General features: G+C 46.0%; 1 protein-coding gene across 4 annotated transcripts in view; it reads right to left on the bottom strand.

Annotated features, from left to right (window-relative positions):
* Positions 1 to 392: 392 nt before the first annotated feature.
* Positions 393 to 18,715, bottom strand: part of LOC129822457 (protein FAM168A-like) — a 55,682-nt gene continuing 37,359 nt past the window's right edge. For 2 of the 4 annotated variants that reach the window (XM_055880747.1, XM_055880750.1), the window contains 6 exons: positions 15,792 to 15,872; positions 1,645 to 1,826; positions 1,363 to 1,407; positions 1,087 to 1,267; positions 678 to 809; positions 393 to 547 (listed from right to left, as the gene is read on the bottom strand). In XM_055880747.1, coding sequence (XP_055736722.1) covers positions 694 to 809; positions 1,087 to 1,267; positions 1,363 to 1,407; positions 1,645 to 1,826; positions 15,792 to 15,872 — 605 coding nt within the window. In that variant the 3' untranslated portion in view covers positions 393 to 547; positions 678 to 693. Of the gene's footprint in view, positions 584 to 677; positions 810 to 1,086; positions 1,268 to 1,362; positions 1,408 to 1,644; positions 1,827 to 15,791; positions 15,873 to 18,715 lie in introns of all 4 variants that reach the window. The other 2 variants (XM_055880748.1, XM_055880749.1) reach the window with 2 other exon arrangements.

Raw genomic sequence — 18,715 nt, 5'->3', positions numbered from 1 at the left:
GGAGAACAGAGGTGAAACACAAGAGGTATGCTGTTCCAAGACAGAGCTTTGTTGGAAAGGAAAATGAAGGGATTAAAACAAATAGAAATGAATGAAAACCCTGTGCTGACATCTAATCGGTAGAACATTTGGCAGCATAAATTGATGATGATGAAGGTGGTGGAGGAAGTGTTCAGTACATTCCCACCATTGGATCTGGAACACACCAACAGAACACGGACCACAAGCAGAGCAACAGACACCCATGATTGGTCAATCACTCTGGAGTTCCAATGACAATGGAAAAATTGAAATGATGAAAAAATAAAAATGAAATAAATAAAACAAACAAAAGAAAACAATGTAATGCAATGACATATTGGCAAATCAAAGAAGAAAATAATCGTTGTGTAAAAAAAATAAAAAAGCAGCTTTTATAAAACACTACAGAATGCAGCAAGTGTCCGTTGCTCTTTAGTTTTGTTGTTGCAGACAGATGTGAGGTTGCCATGGTGACCATAAGAAGCCCGTGTAAGACTGGAGTAGTTGCATACGTTGGACTCCAGATCTGAAACGACAGAGACAGACACAGAGAAACAGAGATCTGAAATGACAGAGATAGACGCAGAGAAAGAGTGAGAAGACATTGGATTGATTGAGAGTGGAATGTGGACATTTGGAATTATAAGATGACTTACCTCTCGGGGGCGGTGTCTACCAGTGGGGAGGGACATAGCTGTAACCAGGTGTGCCCTGGGGCCGGTACTGTGGCATGGTGACGTGTTGGTGAGCACCCAGCTGAGCGTGCTGAGGCGTAGTCAACAAGGTTCCTACAGGACGACACACGCATCAGCAGTCTAACATGGCATTTTGTCACTATTGTTTTGACCGTAACATTAGGGTCTATATAACGCAGACCAAACTAATACAACTTACACTAAAAACACATAGCAGCAACACAATCATTTTAGCATAAGAATAATCCATTTTGCATAGGAAATTAAATAGAGTAATTGAAAAAAAGGTGTTTAATATGAAAATATATTTAATGTTCACGTGATGTCAACATGATGTAGCCACATCAGCTTCCTCAGTCACCCGTCCTACCTGCACTCATAGCCATGGTGGTCCCGGCAACCATCCCCATGGCAGCCATTCCGTTGTTTCTAGGGGCTTGGACCGGGGCGGGGTAGAGGGCTGAGGGCATGCTGTTTGGCTGAACCACTGTGGTGTGGTGGATTACATGTGGCTGAGGCTGAGCAGCATACACAGGCTGGGTGTAATACGCCTACAGACACAGAGACAGAGGTTAGAGTGTGTCTGTGTTAGTGTGTGTCTGTGTGTGTTGATGTGTGTGTGCATGTGAGTAGTGTGTTGATTTACATAGGGCTGGGCCGCATACACTGGCTGGCCATAATACGCTGCTGCCTACAGGGAGACAGAGAGAGAGGTTAGGGTGTGTATGTGCTTATCAGTACATAAAGGTTCTACTGAGGGTAGACGTTGAGGGAGTAGGGTGTGTGTGTATGCTGAGGTTAGGATTGTATATAGGTGTGTGTGTGTGTTTGTATAAAAGCTGCTGAGGGTAGGAGTAGGGTGTGTGTGTGTGTGTGTGTGTGTGTGTGTGTGTGTGTGTGTGTGTGTGTGAAGGGTATGTGTGCTTACCTGTGCATATAAGTTCTGCAGGTTCTGCATGCTCTGCAGGTTCTGCAGGTTCTGCTGGGGGTAGGCACTTCTGATGGGGTACATGGCTGTCTGGTAGGGGTTGGGGGAGGGGGAGTAGGGCGGGGGGGCTCCGTTCGTCTGGGTGGGGGGCACTTTATATGGAGTACCCGCTGTAGTGTATCCTACACACACACACACAAAGAGAGAGATAAAACAGATTCAGCGGCCAAGACGTGTATAAGAGTAACACATCTTTCCTCTCAGTCCTAATGTAATACCTCAGCAGTGTTCATTTCATCAACAACAATAGTGACACAAATATTTGTGAAACACCTATTTTTCAGTGGCAATTGACAAGACTTTAACTGACTAAATAGACCCAGAAAAAACAAACTAAATGAAAATTATTTCAGTTGACTAAAACGAGACAAAATCATCTCTGTGACAAAAATCAGACTACTAAATGGACTGGACAAGAGGTTTTGGAGAGATTGAGAGCTTTTCAGAAATTACCCATAATATTACCCATAATGACCCATAATATTACCCATAATGACCCATAATATTACCCATAATATTACCCATAATGACCCATAATAACCCATAATATTACCCATAATATTACCCATAATGACCCATAATGACCCATAATATTACCCATAATGACCCATAATATTACCCATAATGACCCATAATAACCCACTGGCTCTATGTTTTGTTTAGTTTTGTTCTATGGTCCATCCATGAAGCATATTGTGGTCCGCTCTAACACCAGGCCACTTGAGGACCGGACCATTAACCATATGTTCAGGATACACCTTGTTCAGTCATGTTACCTCATTAGCTAGCTATAGCTAACAACCTGCATTCAGCAGGATGCAACGTTCTGGAACGTTCAGATAGACATATGGTATGTAGAACAAACATGCTTCTGACATGTTGAATAAGGAATAAGGTTAGGTCTATTATCAGAATTTCTATCATCAAATATGCTGGTAGGACAAGGCTATGCATGTTTGTGCACATGGAAGTCAGTGATTTATGTTTACTATAGTTTAATGAGGCAATACAAATCTGATGTGACTAAAATGAAAGGGCATTTAGTTGACTAAAATGGCCCACTGTTTTTGTCATTTTGACAATAACTAGACTAAATCATTATTCAAATGACAAAACATGTGACTAAGACTTGATAATTTAGTCAAAATGACGACAACTAGAGTAAATAAAACAATAGTGCCAAAATGAACACTGCAATAGAATGCAATCCAGTCAGAGTATGACTAGTCAATGTCTCCTCCTAGTGGTAGAGTCTCATCATTACAGTTTCCTAGTGGTAGAGCCTCATCACTACAGTCTCCTAGTGGTAGAGCCTCATCACTACAGTTTCCTCCTAGTCTCATCACTACAGTCTCATCCTAGTGGTGGAGCCTCATCATTAGTCTCCTAGTGGTAAAGCCTCATCACTACAGTCTCATCCTAGTGGTAGAGCCTCATCACTACAGTCTCCTAGTGGTAAAGCCTCATCACTACAGTCTCCTCATAGCGGTGGAGCCTCGTCATTACAGTCTCCTAGTTGTAAAGCCACTTCATTACAATCTCCTAGTGGTAAAGCCTCATCACGACAGTCTCCTCCTAGTGGTAAAGCCTCATCACTACAGTCTCCTAGTGGTAGAGCCTCATCACTACAGTCTCCTAGTGGTAGAGCCTCATCACTACAGTCTCCTAGTGGTAGAGCCTCATCACGACAGTCTCCTCCTAGTGGTAAAGCCTCATCACGACAGTCTCCTCCTAGTGGTAAAGCCTCATCCCTACAGTCTCCTAGTGGTAGAGCCTCATCACTACAGTCTCCTAGTGGTAAAGCCTCATCACTACAGTCTCCTCATAGCGGTGGAGCCTCGTCATTACAGTCTCCTAGTTGTAAAGCCACTTCATTACAATCTCCTAGTGGTAAAGCCTCATCACGACAGTCTCCTCCTAGTGGTAAAGCCTCATCACTACAGTCTCCTAGTGGTAGAGCCTCATCACTACAGTCTCCTAGTGGTAGAGCCTCATCACTACAGTCTCCTAGTGGTAGAGCCTCATCACGACAGTCTCCTCCTAGTGGTAAAGCCTCATCACGACAGTCTCCTCCTAGTGGTAAAGCCTCATCCCTACAGTCTCCTAGTGGTAGAGCCTCATCACTAGTCTTCTAGTGGTAGAGCCTCATCACCAGTCTCCTAGTGGTAAAGCCTCATCACTACAGTTTCCTCCTAGTCTCATCACTACAGTCTCCTCCTAGTGGTAAAGCCTCATCCCTACCTACAGTCTCCTAGTGTTAGAGCCTCATCACTAGTCTCCTCCTAGTGAAAGTCACCCAGTAAAATACTACTTGAGTAAAAGTCAAAACGTTTTTGGTTTTAAATATACTTAAGCAAGTATCAAAAGTTAAAGTAAACATATAAACCAATTTTATTTTATTTTTTATTGACGAACAGTCAGGGGGCACATTCCAACACTCAGACATAATTTACAAACGAAGCATTTGTGTTTAGTGAGTGTCAGAGCAGAGGCAGTAGGGATGATCGGGGGTGTTCTCATGATCAGTGTGTGAATTGGACCGTTTTCCTGTCAAAATGTAACGAGTACTTTTGGGTGTCAGGGAAAATGTATGGAGTAAAAAGTACACTATTTTCTTCAGGAATGTAGTGAAGTAAAATTTGGCAAAAATATAAATACTAAAGTACATATACTCCAAAAAACTACTTAAGTAGTACTTTAATGTATTTTTACACCACTGAGTATAGGCATTAGACAGGCATCTAAAATATTACTTCCCCCGTCCAGTGTTTTCAGATTAGAACAGGGAAAGGAAATGAAGCCACTGACATGATTTAGATCCACCACATGAATTACACAATATCTTATTAGCTACTTATATTGCTTCATGCTACATACATTAAACTATTAGGCTATATATAGAGGGTTATTGTGATGTGCCCATAGTTATCCTAGGACTGCTCTATAGACCTCTTTCTGTGTTTGCAAACAGTGCCGTACGAGGTCGATGCGCGCAAATTGGAGGGAATAGAACGGCAGCAACAAAAGCCTCTATTTACATGTTGCTTTTGAGTGCATTTCGCCCTACTTTTGGATTACAATTGGATTTTAAGGCTCGTATGAATGTCCTGCTTAATATAATGTTTGTGTCATCATCGCAAATCAACTGCATTATACTCTAAAAACACTTCAAACACTTCAAGTAAAATGGATCTTTGGCTAGCTTTTGTTACAGCCTATATCAATCAGCGTTAGCATTCTAGCTAACAACTGCTGCATCCATAATAATAATTTAGAAAAGATCACAACCAAATATAATCTTCAAGCAGATATAATCTTTAAACAAGAAACAAAACATAATTGTAAGTGTTCGAGAACCCCAAAAAGTTATTTTGTTTTGAAGTAGTAGCACATAAATTTAGGCTATGGGCGCAGAAGGCGATGGCTTCTTACTGCCGCCATGAGTCGCACGCATCTGTGCATGACGTCAGTGTGTCGTGTGCTGGAAAAGCGTATCTTTGTGTAATACTCTGCTAGAACCACCAGGGGGAAGCTGACTCCTCTATACCAAGGGTCTCCGACCTATTCTAGCATGAGAGCTACTTTAAAATAATGAAACATGTTGCGAACTCATTTGAGCTTTCAAATAGGCACATTATTCTCTTCTCTTCGGGGTCCTTAGCGTACAAGAGAAAGTAGTGCAGTGTTTTTTTGTCAATATACCTGTTCAAATAATGGTTCATAAACAACTCCAAGGGGGTCCTATAAAATCTGACTTTTATATATTCCCAAATGATGTTGTTTTCTCAGTTTTACATTTCCTGGTTTTAGAACGTTTTTATATTTCACTCTCAAAATTACAATTGTTTACAGAGAAAATATGCAATTGGATGTTCTGAGTCCATGTCAATGCTTAAATAAAAGGAACACGTTTAGATTTGAGTGTAATTCCCCTTTAATTGCTCATCTAAGGAGTGAGGAATGTGCCGGACTAGCGATGTTTCAGTACTGCTGCTGCTCATTTCATGGCAAAGTTTACAAATAACAAATAATAGATAAATGATAAACACTGAACAAAAATATAAACGCAACATGTAAAGTGTTGGTCCCATGTTTCAGTAGCTGAAATAAAAGATTCCAGAAATGTTCCATATGCACAAAAAGTTTATTTCTCAAATTTGTGTGCACAAATTTGTTTCCTTCCCTGTTAGTGAGCATTTCTCCTTTGGCAAGATAATCCATCCACCTGACAGGTGTGGTATTTCAAGAAGCTGATTAAACAGCATGATCATTACACAGGTTCACCTTGTGCTGGGGACAATTAAAGGCCACTAAAATGTGCAGTTTTGTCACAACACAATGGCACAGATGTCTCAAGTTGAGGGAGCGTGACTGCAGGAATGCCCACGAGAGCTGTTGCCGGACAATTGAAGGTTAATTTCTCTACCATAAGCCATTGCCAATGTTGTTTTAGAGAATTTGGCAGTATGCCCAACTGGCCTCAAACCGCAGACCACGTGGATGGAGTCGTGTGGGCGAGCGGTTTGCTGATGTCAACGTTGTGAACAGAGTGCCCCATGGTGGCGTGGGAGTTATGGTATTGGCAGGCATAAGCTATGGACAACGAACACAATTGCATTTTATTGATGGCAATTTGAATGCACAGAGATACCGTGACGAGATCCTGAGGCCCATTGTCGTGCCATTCATCCGCCGCCATCACCTCATGTTTCAGCATGGTAATGCACGGCTCCATGTCGCAAGTATCTGTACACAATTCCAGGAAACTGAAAATGTCCCAGTTTTTCCATGGCCTGCATATGTAACGGATGTGAAATGGCTAGCTAGTTAGCGGGTACGCGCTAGTAGCATTTCAATCAGTTACGTCACTTGCTCTGAGACTTAAGTAGGGTTTTCCCTTGCTCTGCAAGGGCCGCGGCCTTTGTGGAGCGATGGGTAGCGATGCTTCGTGGGCGACCGTTGTTGATGTGTGCAGAGGTTCCCTGGTTCGCGCCCGTGTCGGGGCGAGGGGACGACGTAATGTTATGCTGTTACATTGATGCTGTTGACCCGGATCACTGGTTGCTGCGGAAAAGGAGGAGGTCGAAAGGGGGGTGAGTGTAACGGATGTGAAATGGCTAGCTAGTTAGCGGGTACGCGCTAGTAGCATTTCAATCAGTTACGTCACTTGCTCTGAGACTTAAGTAGGGTTTCCCCTTGCTCTGCAAGGGCCGCGGCCTTTGTGGAGCGATGGGTAACGATGCTTCGTGGGCAACCGTTGTTGATGTGTGCAGAGGTTCCCTGGTTCGCGCCCGTGTCGGGACGAGGGGACGACGTAAAGTTATATCTGTTACACATACTCACCAGACATGTCACCCATTGAGCATGTTTGGGATGCTCCGAATTGACGTGTACGACAGCGTGTTCCAGTTGCCGCCATTGAAGAGGAGTGGGAAACATTCCACAGGCCACAATCCCTATCTTTTTATAAGGTATCTGTGACCAACAGATGCATATCTGTATTCCCAGTTATGTGAAATCCATAGATTAGAGACTAATGCATTTATTTAAATTGACTAATTTCCTTATATGAACTGTGACCCAGTAAAATCTTTGTAATTGTTGCATGTTGCGTTTACATTTTTGTTCAGTACACTTATTATATACTTTTGCCAGGTAAGCCTACTTTGCAGTTAACATTTAATTGAGAAGATTTTGTGGAAAGTATTTCTATCAACCCACATCAACTGGCTACAGACAGACTGATACACAAACGTGTTTATCACAGACAGACACGGGCAATATTCATGGAAATTAATTGACAGATTTTGAGTAAAGTTTTTTTTTTTTAAGCAAATAGCGGCTAACCGGGAGTGGGATAAAGTCAATGTTGTGTTGATTAGATAAAAGCTGGAAGCTTGCATTGCCTGATACTTGTGAGATTTGATTGACAGTTTGCAGTGGAAAACATAAAAAATTGCATGTACTTTCAGAATTATGTCAACGTTGTGAGCTACTCATATGTGGGATGCGAGCTACTGGTGGTTACCGATTGACCTGTTGGGGACCCCTGCTCTATACGTTTGTGTAGTACTCTATTAGAACCACCAGGGGGCAGCTGACTTGTGTAATACTTTGTGTAGTAATCTGTTAGAACCACCAGGGGGAAGCTGAAGCTCATGCTACGCTGCTCAGAGGATTATAGAACACAAAGCCAAGGACACAGGAACAAAGAGAGCGAGAGATGCTGAGGAGCTCCACCGTGCATCACCATCAGCCAGCTCTGAATGGCAATTACACAAGCATCAGTGTGCAGCCGATATCAGTCTGTGTTATTGTGTCCAGTCTGAAGGACATGGGTGAATGAATATTATGTGGACAATATATTAATCAAGATGTTGCCCTCTAAATATGACTTGATGGGGGGGGGGGGGGGGGGGTAAGCCTATTCAGAACGTTGAATTCTAGTGCTGTAGAAGACAACACGTCGTCCTCAAGTAACCCACCAGAGAATCACTAGGGCCGGAAGGTGGAGATGAGACAAGGTTGTTAGCTACAGATTCCGGGAAAAGAAAATGAAAAGCCACTTGTAGCTCCGATGCAATCATTTATTCGCCAACGTTTCAACAGCAAGCTGTCTTCTCCAGGGGAGCTTTAGATTTCTTCCAAACAATGGAACATCCTTCACCAAACCTGAACTCTACACACACACACAATCACCTGAACTCTACACACACACACAATCCCCTGCACTCTACACACACACACAATCACCTGAACTCCACACACAATCCCCTGAACTCTACACACACACACAATCACCTGAACTCCACACACACACACACACACACACACACACACACACACACACACACACACACACACACACACACACACACACACACACACACACAGACACACACACACACCTGAACTCTACACACACACACAATCACCTGAACTCTACACACACACACAATCACCTGAACTCTACACACACACACACAATCACCTGAACTCTACACACACAATCACCTGAACTCTACACACACACACTGATGTCTTAGTCTAGTGGGCCTGCTGTTCCACTAACACAGTGTGTGTGGAGCATGAGGACCACTGCTAGCCCGTCTGCTGTGGACACAGACAGGGGGGACAGACAGACAAGAGCACAGACAGGGGGACAAACCCTCTCATCAGGGAAGCTGTCAGTCACTATCACTCAGACCTTCAGAATATATACTGGCCAGCAATGCCTTTCCCCTCCACCTTCTTGACCAGGGATGGGCATCTTTGAAGTGGGTGGGAGCCACAAACAAACAAAGCTGAACTCATCACCAGGGGCCACAGTTGCTCGCACGTCTGCGTACTCACATCCATTTGGTCTGCGTGCTCACATCCATTTGGTCTGCGTGCTCACATCCATTTGGTCTGCGTGCTCACATCCATTTGGTCTGCGTGCTCACATGCATTTGGTCTGCGTGCTCACATCCATTTGGCCTGCGTGCTCACATCCATTTGGTCTGCGTGCTCACATCCATTTGGTCTGCGTGCTCACATCCATTTGGTCTGCGTGCTCACATGCATTTGGTCTGCGTGCTCACATGCATTTGGTCTGCGTGCTCACATCCATTTGGCCTGCGTGCTTACATCCATTTGGCCTGCGTGCTCACATCCATTTGGTCTGCGTGCTCACATCCATTTGGTCTGCGTGCTCACATCCATTTGGTCTGCGTGCTCACATCCATTTGGTCTGCGTGCTCACATCCATTTGGTCTGCGTGCTCACATCCATTTGGTCTGCGTGCTCACATCCATTTGGTCTGCGTGCTCACATCCATTTGGTCTGCGTGCTCACATCCATTTGGTCTGCGTGCTCACATCCATTTGGTCTGCGTGCTCACATCCATTTGGTCTGCGTGCTCACATCCATTTGGTCTGCGTGCTCACATCCATTTGGTCTGCGTGCTCACATCCATTTGGTCTGCGTGCTCACATCCATTTGGTCTGCGTGCTCACATCCATTTGGTCTGCGTACTCACATCCATTTGGTCTGCGTACTCACATGCATTTGGTCTGCGTAAGTAGTAACTCTGCCTCCTAGAGCTAGCTGACAGCTACAGTAGTAACTCTGCCTCCTAGAGCTAGCTGACAGCTACAGTAGTAACTCTACCTCCTAGAGCTAGCTGACAGCTACAGTAGTAACTCTGCCTCCTAGAGCTAGCTGACAGCTACAGTAGTAACTCCTCTACCTCCTAGAGCTAGCAGACAGCTACAGTAGTAACTCTACCTCCTAGAGCTAGCTGACAGCTACAGTAGTAACTCTGCCTCCTAGAGCTAGCTGACAGCTACAGTAACTCCTCTACCTCCTAGAGCTAGCTGACAACTACAGTAGTAACTCTACCTCCTAGAGCTAGCTGACAGCTACAGTAGTAACTCTGCCTCCTAGAGCTAGCTGACAGCTACAGTAGTAACTAACTCCTAGAGCTAACTGACAGCTACAGTAGTAACTCTGCCTCCTAGAGCTAGCTGACAACTACAGTAGTAACTCTGCCTCATAGAGCTAGCTGACAGCTACAGTAGTAACTCTGCCTCCTAGAGCTAGCTGACAGCTACAGTAGTAACTCTACCTCCTAGAGCTAGCTGACAGCTACAGTAGTAACTCTGCCTCCTAGAGCTAGCTGACAGCTACAGTAGTAACTCCTCTACCTCCTAGAGCTAGCAGACAGCTACAGTAGTAACTCTACCTCCTAGAGCTAGCTGACAGCTAAAGTAGTAACTCTGCCTCCTAGAGCTAGCTGACAGCTACAGTAACTCCTCTACCTCCTAGAGCTAGCTGACAACTACAGTAGTAACTCTACCTCCTAGAGCTAGCTGACAGCTACAGTAGTAACTCTGCCTCCTAGAGCTAGCTGACAGCTACAGTAGTAACTCTGCCTCATAGAGCTAGCTGACAGCTACAGTAGTAACTCTACCTCCTAGAGCTAGCTGACAGCTACAGTAGTAACTCCTCTACCTCCTAGAGCTAGCTGACAGCTACAGTAGTAACTCCTCTACCTCCTAGAGCTAGCTGACAGCTACAGCAGTAACTCCTCTACCTCCTAGAGCTAGCTGACAGCTACAGTAGTAACTCCTCTGCCTCCTAGAGCTAGCTGACAGCTACAGCAGTAACTCCTCTACCTCCTAGAGCTAGCTGACAGCTACAGTAGTAACTCTGCCTCCTAGAGCTAGCTGACAGCTACAGTAGTAACTCCTCTGCCTCCTAGAGCTAGCTGACAGCTACAGCAGTAACTCCTCTACCTCCTAGAGCTAGCTGACAGCTACAGTAGTAACTCTGCCTCCTAGAGCTAGCTGACAGCTACAGTGGTAACTCTGCCTCCTAGAGCTAGCTGACAGCTACAGTAGTAACTCCTCTACCTCCTAGAGCTAGCTGACAGCTACAGTAGTAACTCCTCTACCTCCTAGAGCTAGCAGACAGCTACAGTAGTAACTCCTCTACCTCCTAGAGCTAGCAGACAGCTACAGTAGTAACTCTGCCTCCTAGAGCTAGCTGACAGCTACAGTAGTAACTCTGCCTCCTAGAGCTAGCTGACAGCTACAGTAGTAACTCTACCTCCTAGAGCTAGCTGACACCTACAGTAGTAACTCCTCTACCTCCTAGAGCTAGCTGACACCTACAGTAGTAACTCCTCTACCTCCTAGAGCTAGCTGACAGCTACAGTAGTAACTCTGCCTCCTAGAGCTAGCTGACAGCTACAGTAGTAACTCTGCCTCCTAGAGCTAGCTGACAACTACAGTAGTAACTCTGCCTCCTAGAGCTAGCTGACAGCTACAGTAGTAACTCTGCCCCCTAGAGTTAGCTGACAGCTACAGTAGTAACTCTGCCTCCTAGAGTTAGCTGACAGCTACAGTAGTAACTCTGCCTCCTAGAGCTAGCTGACAGCTACAGTAGTAACTCCTCTACCTCCTAGAGCTAGCTGACACCTACAGTAGTAACTCCTCTGCCTCCTAGAGCTAGCGGACAGCTACAGTAGTAACTCTGCCTCCTAGAGCTAGCTGACAGCTACAGTAGTAACTCCTCTGCCTCCTAGAGCTAGCAGACAGCTACAGTAGTAACTCCTCTACCTCCTAGAGCTAGCTGACAGCTACAGTAGTAACTCTGCCTCCTAGAGCTAGCTGACAGCTACAGTAGTAACTCTGCCTCCTAGAGCTAGCAGACAGCTACAGTAGTAACTCCTCTACCTCCTAGAGCTAGCTGACAGCTACAGTAGTAACTCTGCCTCCTAGAGCTAGCAGACAGCTACAGTAGTAACTCCTCTACCTCCTAGAGCTAGCTGACAGCTACAGTAGTAACTCTACCTCCTAGAGGTAACTGACAGCTACAGTAGTAACTCTGCCTCCTAGAGCTGGCTGACAGCTACAGTAGTAACTCTGCCTCCTAGAGCTAGCTGACAGCTACAGTAGTAACTCTGCCTCCTAGAGCTAGCTGACAGCTACAGTGGTAACTCTGCCTCCTAGAGCTAGCTGACAGCTACAGTAGTAACTCCTCTACCTCCTAGAGCTAGCTGACAGCTACAGTAGTAACTCCTCTACCTCCTAGAGCTAGCTGACAGCTACAGTAGTAACTCTGCCTCCTAGAGCTAGCCGACAGCTACAGTAGTAACTAACCCCTAGAGCTAACTGACAGCTACAGTAGTAACTCTACCTCCTAGAGCTAGCAGACAGCTACAGTAGTAACTCCTCTACCTCCTAGAGCTAGCTGACAGCTACAGTAGTAACTCCTCTACCTCCTAGAGCTAGCTGACAGCTACAGTAGTAACTCTGCCTCCTAGAGCTAACTGACAGCTAAAGTAGTAACTCCTCTACCTCCTAGAGCTAGCAGACAGCTACAGTAGTAAGTCTGCCTCCTAGAGCTAGCTGACAGCTACAGTAGTAACTCCTCTACCTCCTAGAGCTAGCTGACAGCTACAGTAGTAACTCTGCCTCCTAGAGCTAGCTGACAGCTACAGTAGTAACTCCTCTACCTCCTAGAGCTAGCTGACAGCTACAGTAGTAACTCTGCCTCCTAGAGCTAGCAGACAGCTACAGTGGTAACTCTGCCTCCTAGAGATAGCAGACAGCTACAGTGGTAACTCTGCCTCCTAGAGCTAACTGACAGCTACAGTAGTAACTCTACCTCCTAGAGCTAGCAGACAGCTACAGTAGTAACTCCTCTACCTCCTAGAGCTAGCTGACAGCTACAGTAGTAACTCTGCCTCCTAGAGCTAGCTGAGAGCTACAGTAGTAACTCCTCTACCTCATAGAGCTAGCTGACAGCTACAGTAGTAACTCCTCTACCTCCTAGAGCTAGCTGACAGCTACAGTAGTAACTCTGCCTCCTAGAGCTAGCTGACAGCTACAGTAGTAACTCTGCCTCCTAGAGCTAGCTGACAGCTACAGTGGTAACTCTGCCTCCTAGAGCTAGCTGACAGCTACAGTGGTAACTCTGCCTCCTAGAGCTAGCAGACAGCTACAGTAGTAACTCCTCTACCTCCTAGAGCTAGCTGACAGCTACAGTAGTAACTCTGCCTCCTAGAGCTAGCTGACAGCTACAGTAGTAACTAACTCCTAGAGCTAACTGACAGCTACAGTGGTAACTCTGCCTCCTAGAGCTAGCTGACAGCTACAGTAGTAACTCTGCCTCCTAGAGTTAGCTGACAGCTACAGTAGTAACTCTGCCTCCTAGAGCTAGCTGACAGCTACAGTAGTAACTCCTCTACCTCCTAGAGCTAGCTGACACCTACAGTAGTAACTCCTCTGCCTCCTAGAGCTAGCTGACAGCTACAGTAGTAACTCCTCTGCCTCCTAGAGCTAGCTGACAGCTACAGTAGTAACTCCTCTGCCTCCTAGAGCTAGCAGACAGCTACAGTAGTAACTCCTCTACCTCCTAGAGCTAGCTGACAGCTACAGTAGTAACTCTGCCTCCTAGAGTTAGCTGACAGCTACAGTAGTAACTCTGCCTCCTAGAGCTAGCTGACAGCTACAGTAGTAACTCCTCTACCTCCTAGAGCTAGCTGACACCTACAGTAGTAACTCCTCTGCCTCCTAGAGCTAGCTGACAGCTACAGTAGTAACTCCTCTGCCTCCTAGAGCTAGCTGACAGCTACAGTAGTAACTCCTCTGCCTCCTAGAGCTAGCAGACAGCTACAGTAGTAACTCCTCTACCTCCTAGAGCTAGCTGACAGCTACAGTAGTAACTCCTCTACCTCCTAGAGCTAGCAGACAGCTACAGTAGTAACTCTGCCTCCTAGAGCTAGCTGACAGCTACAGTAGTAACTCTGCCTCCTAGAGCTAGCTGACAGCTACAGTGGTAACTCTGCCTCCTAGAGCTAGCTGACAGCTACAGTAGTAACTCCTCTACCTCCTAGAGCTAGCTGACAGCTACAGTAGTAACTCTGCCTCCTAGAGCTAGCTGACAGCTACAGTAGTAACTCTGCCTCCTAGAGCTAGCAGACAGCTACAGTAGTAACTCTGCCTCCTAGAGCTAGCAGACAGCTACAGTGGTAACTCTGCCTCCTAGAGCTAGCAGACAGCTACAGTGGTAACTCTGCCTCCTAGAGCTAGCAGACAGCTACAGTAGTAACTCCTCTACCTCCTAGAGCTAGCTGACAGCTACAGTAGTAACTCCTCTACCTCCTAGAGCTAGCTGACAGCTACAGTAGTAACTCTGCCTCCTAGAGCTAGCCGACAGCTACAGTAGTAACTAACTCCTAGAGCTAACTGACAGCTACAGTAGTAACTCTACCTCCTAGAGCTAGCAGACAGCTACAGTAGTAACTCCTCTACCTCCTAGAGCTAGCTGACAGCTACAGTAGTAACTCCTCTACCTCCTAGAGCTAGCTGACAGCTACAGTAGTAACTCTGCCTCCTAGAGCTAGCTGACAGCTACAGTAGTAACTCCTCTACCTCCTAGAGCTAGCAGACAGCTACAGTAGTAAGTCTGCCTCCTAGAGCTAGCTGACAGCTACAGTAGTAACTCCTCTACCTCCTAGAGCTAGCTGACAGCTACAGTAGTAACTCTGCCTCCTAGAGCTAGCTGACAGCTACAGTAGTAACTCCTCTACCTCCTAGAGCTAGCTGACAGCTACAGTAGTAACTCTGCCTCCTAGAGCTAGCTGACAGCTACAGTAGTAACTCTGCCTCCTAGAGCTAGCAGACAGCTACAGTGGTAACTCTGCCTCCTAGAGCTAGCAGACAGCTACAGTGGTAACTCTGCCTCCTAGAGCTAGCAGACAGCTACAGTAGTAACTCCTCTACCTCCTAGAGCTAGCTGACAGCTACAGTAGTAACTCCTCTACCTCCTAGAGCTAGCTGACAGCTACAGTAGTAACTCCTCTACCTCCTAGAGCTAGCTGACAGCTACAGTAGTAACTCCTCTACCTCCTAGAGCTAGCTGACAGCTACAGTAGTAACTCTGCCTCCTAGAGCTAGCTGACAGCTACAGTAGTAACTCTGCCTCCTAGAGCTAGCTGACAGCTACAGTGGTAACTCTGCCTCCTAGAGCTAGCAGACAGCTACAGTAGTAACTCCTCTACCTCCTAGAGCTAGCTGACAGCTACAGTAGTAACTCTGCCTCCTAGAGCTAGCTGAGAGCTACAGTAGTAACTCCTCTACCTCATAGAGCTAGCTGACAGCTACAGTAGTAACTCCTCTACCTCCTAGAGCTAGCTGACAGCTACAGTAGTAACTCTGCCTCCTAGAGCTAGCTGACAGCTACAGTAGTAACTCCTCTACCTCCTAGAGCTAGCTGACAGCTACAGTAGTAACTCTGCCTCCTAGAGCTAGCTGACAGCTACAGTAGTAACTAACTCCTAGAGCTAACTGACAGCTACAGTGGTAACTCTGCCTCCTAGAGCTAGCTGACAGCTACAGTAGTAACTCTGCCTCCTAGAGCTAGCTGACAGCTACAGTAGTAACTCTACCTCCTAGAGTTTGGGTGTGTGAGTGTGTTCTTACCCGGTGGGTACCCTGGACTACCTGTTTGGTAGAGGTTGGGTGTGAGTGTGTTCTTACCCGGTGGGTACCCTGGACTACCTGTTTGGTAGAGGTTGGGTGTGAGTGTGTTCTTACCCGGTGGGTACCCTGGACTACCCGTTTGGTAGAGGTTGGGTGTGTAGGTGGGAGCAGCAGTGGGGTAACCTCCTGGGTAGCCTACAGACAGAGGACAAGAGAGAGTCTTAAGGCGCCCGCATGCTTCCCATCTCAAACAGTTTGTGCAAATATTTAGAAAATGTTTGTTTGTTTTGGTCTCCGGCAAGTTTTTTTCCGGCTGTTTGTGCACAAGCCAAAGTTCGGTAGCCGAAGTCCACGCCCTTTTGTCGATGATTGGTCACCAGTAGGGATTCTTCAGTTAAGTGTTTGTTGTCAGTCAACGAGAGACAACACATTTTTACACTTGAAAAATACGTCACCAAACACCTTAGAAGTAAAATCTTGTGATTCAGACCTCCCCAGCAAAAAACATCAACAATTAATCACATATTTCTTGATTTATCTTAGAATGAATCTAACTATTTTGAGGAAGTGCTCCTGGTTATGTTGTTGGTACGGCGTCTCAAGGAGGGACAAACAGTATTAGTACCCTTTTCTTCTTGTTTTTCAAGGGAACATATTTTAAGGGAGTATGAGAGCACAGACGTTCACTTGGCCTAGAAGACTTCTGCTAGGAGCAAACCCAACCTATGTATGTTGACTCCTTGAGAGAGCGAGAGACACCAGTAGGTAGAGAATGGGTAGTTACTGAGCAGGATGTGCACAGATGGTGATCATTACACATTGTCTGTCTCAATAACACACACTCGGATGAAGGCAACACACAGACACTGGCATTCAACACACTCTGGGGTGAATGTACAATTGTAAACGTTGACATAGGAATAGATGCCTACAAAGGAACCCCTCAACCTAGGACACACAGCTATGACCTGTAGGGAGGGTTGTGTGTGTATATAAGGCCTATATCTCGGTCTTAATGAATGTATGCATATGGCTCTAAAACACAGCAGGAGGGAGCGCTCTCATGCCGAGTTAACACCTGTGTCGGTCTCTGTGTGTGTGTGTGTGTGTGTCTGTGTGTGTGTGTGTGTGTGTCTCTGTGTGTGTGTGTCTCTGTGTGTGTGTGTGTGTCTCTGTGTGTCTGTGTGTGTGTGTGTGTCTCTGTGTGTGTGTGTGTGTGTGTGTCTCTGTGTGTGTGTGTCTCTGTGTGTGTGTCTCTGTGTGTGTGTGTCTCTGTGTGTGTGTGTGTGTGTGTCTCTGTGTGTGTGTGTGTGTGTGTGTGTGTCTCTGTGTGTGTGTGTGTGTGTGTGTGTCTCTCTGTGTGTGTGTGTGTGTGTGTGTCTCTGTGTGTGTGTGTGTGTGTGTGTGTCTCTGTGTGTGTGTGTGTGTGTGTGTGTCTCTGTGTGTGTGTGTGTGTGTAGACAGAACATAGTGCCTGTGTCACAAAGAAAAGAAAAGGAGAGCCGCACACACTAGGAGCTCAGACACAATAATTGAATAACCTAATATCCAGCTGGGCATTATACCCTGATGAAGACAGCTTGTTTGTCGGAACGTTGGATACTAGGTTATTCAACTATTGCATCTGAGCTCCTAGAGTCTGCGGCTCTCCTTTAATTTGTCAAGTGTTCTACTCCGCCAGCCAGCACTTCGCCTGAACAGGTGTGCCTCCAGATTAGCCTGTGATTTATTTTGCCTCCAGATTAGCCTGTGTCACAAAGAACACACTGCAAAGTGCACAAACACATGCAGATAGTATCCTGATGTTTTGTTCAGCAGTCTACAGCAGGTTGAATAGTGTCGGTTCTAACTGTTCATTACACACACAAACACATATGGTTAACACACTGTCTGGTCCCAGTTGTCTGGTTGTGTGAAACACCTAAGCGGAGACAGCTAATTGTCTCACCAATTAGCAGACATTACAACCCCCCACTCTAACCACTAACGAGACACTGTGTCGGAGGAGGGTGAGAAATGAGAGGGGGAAGAAGAGGGAACGATGAATAAGAGAGCGTAAATGAAGGAAGTAGACACAGAAGAACAGGAAGAGAGGAAGAGGATATATAGTATGTACACTATATATACACAGAGGTAGGTGGACACCCCTTCAAATTAGTGGATTCGGTTGTTTCAGCCACCTGTTGCTGACAGGTGTATAAAATCAAGCACACAGCCATGCAATCTCCATAGACAAACATTGGCAGTAGAATTGCCTTATTGAAGAGCTCAGTGGCTTTCAAAGTGGCACCGTCATAGGATGCCACCTTTCCAACAAGTCAGTTCGTCACATTTCTGCCCTGCTAGAGCTGCCCCGGTCAACTGTAAGTGCTGTTATTGTGAAGTGGAAACGTCTAGGAGCAACAACGGCTCAGCTGCAAAGTGGTAGGCCACACAAGCCCACAGAACGGGACCGCCGAGTGCTGAAGATCGTCCTTGGTTGCAGCACTCACTACCGAGTTCCAAACTGCCTCTGGAAGAAACGTCAGCACAAGAACTGTTCGTTGGGCGCTTCATGAAATGGATTTCCATGGCCGAGCAACCGCACACAAGCCTAATGCCAAGCGTCGGCTGGAGTGGTGTAAAGCTTGCTGCCATTGGACTCTGGAGCAGTGGAAACGCGTTCTCTGAAGTGATGAATCACGCCTCACCCTCTGGAATCTGGGTTTGGCGGATGCCAGAAGAACGCTACCTGCCCCAATGCATAGTGTCAACTGTGAAGTTTGATGGAGGAGGAATAATGATCTGGGGATGTTTTCATGGTTTGGGCCTCTTAGTTCCAGTGAAAGGAAATTGTAATCTTAATGCAAAACACCAGTCTCAACGGCAACAGTGAAGAGGCGACTCTGGGATGCTGGCCTTCTAGGCAGAGTTGCAAAGAAAAAGAAAAATATCTCAGACTGGCCAATAAAAATAAAAGATTAAGATGGGCAAATGAACACAGACACTGGACAGAGGAACTCTGCCTAGAAGGCCAGCATCCCGGAGTTGCCTCTTCA

This window comes from Salvelinus fontinalis, chromosome 24, assembly GCF_029448725.1.
Source record: "Salvelinus fontinalis isolate EN_2023a chromosome 24, ASM2944872v1, whole genome shotgun sequence".
NCBI lineage: Eukaryota > Metazoa > Chordata > Actinopteri > Salmoniformes > Salmonidae > Salvelinus > Salvelinus fontinalis.
The sequence above is the reverse complement of the archived record's forward strand: the minus strand, read 5'-3'. Positions and strand labels throughout refer to the sequence as shown.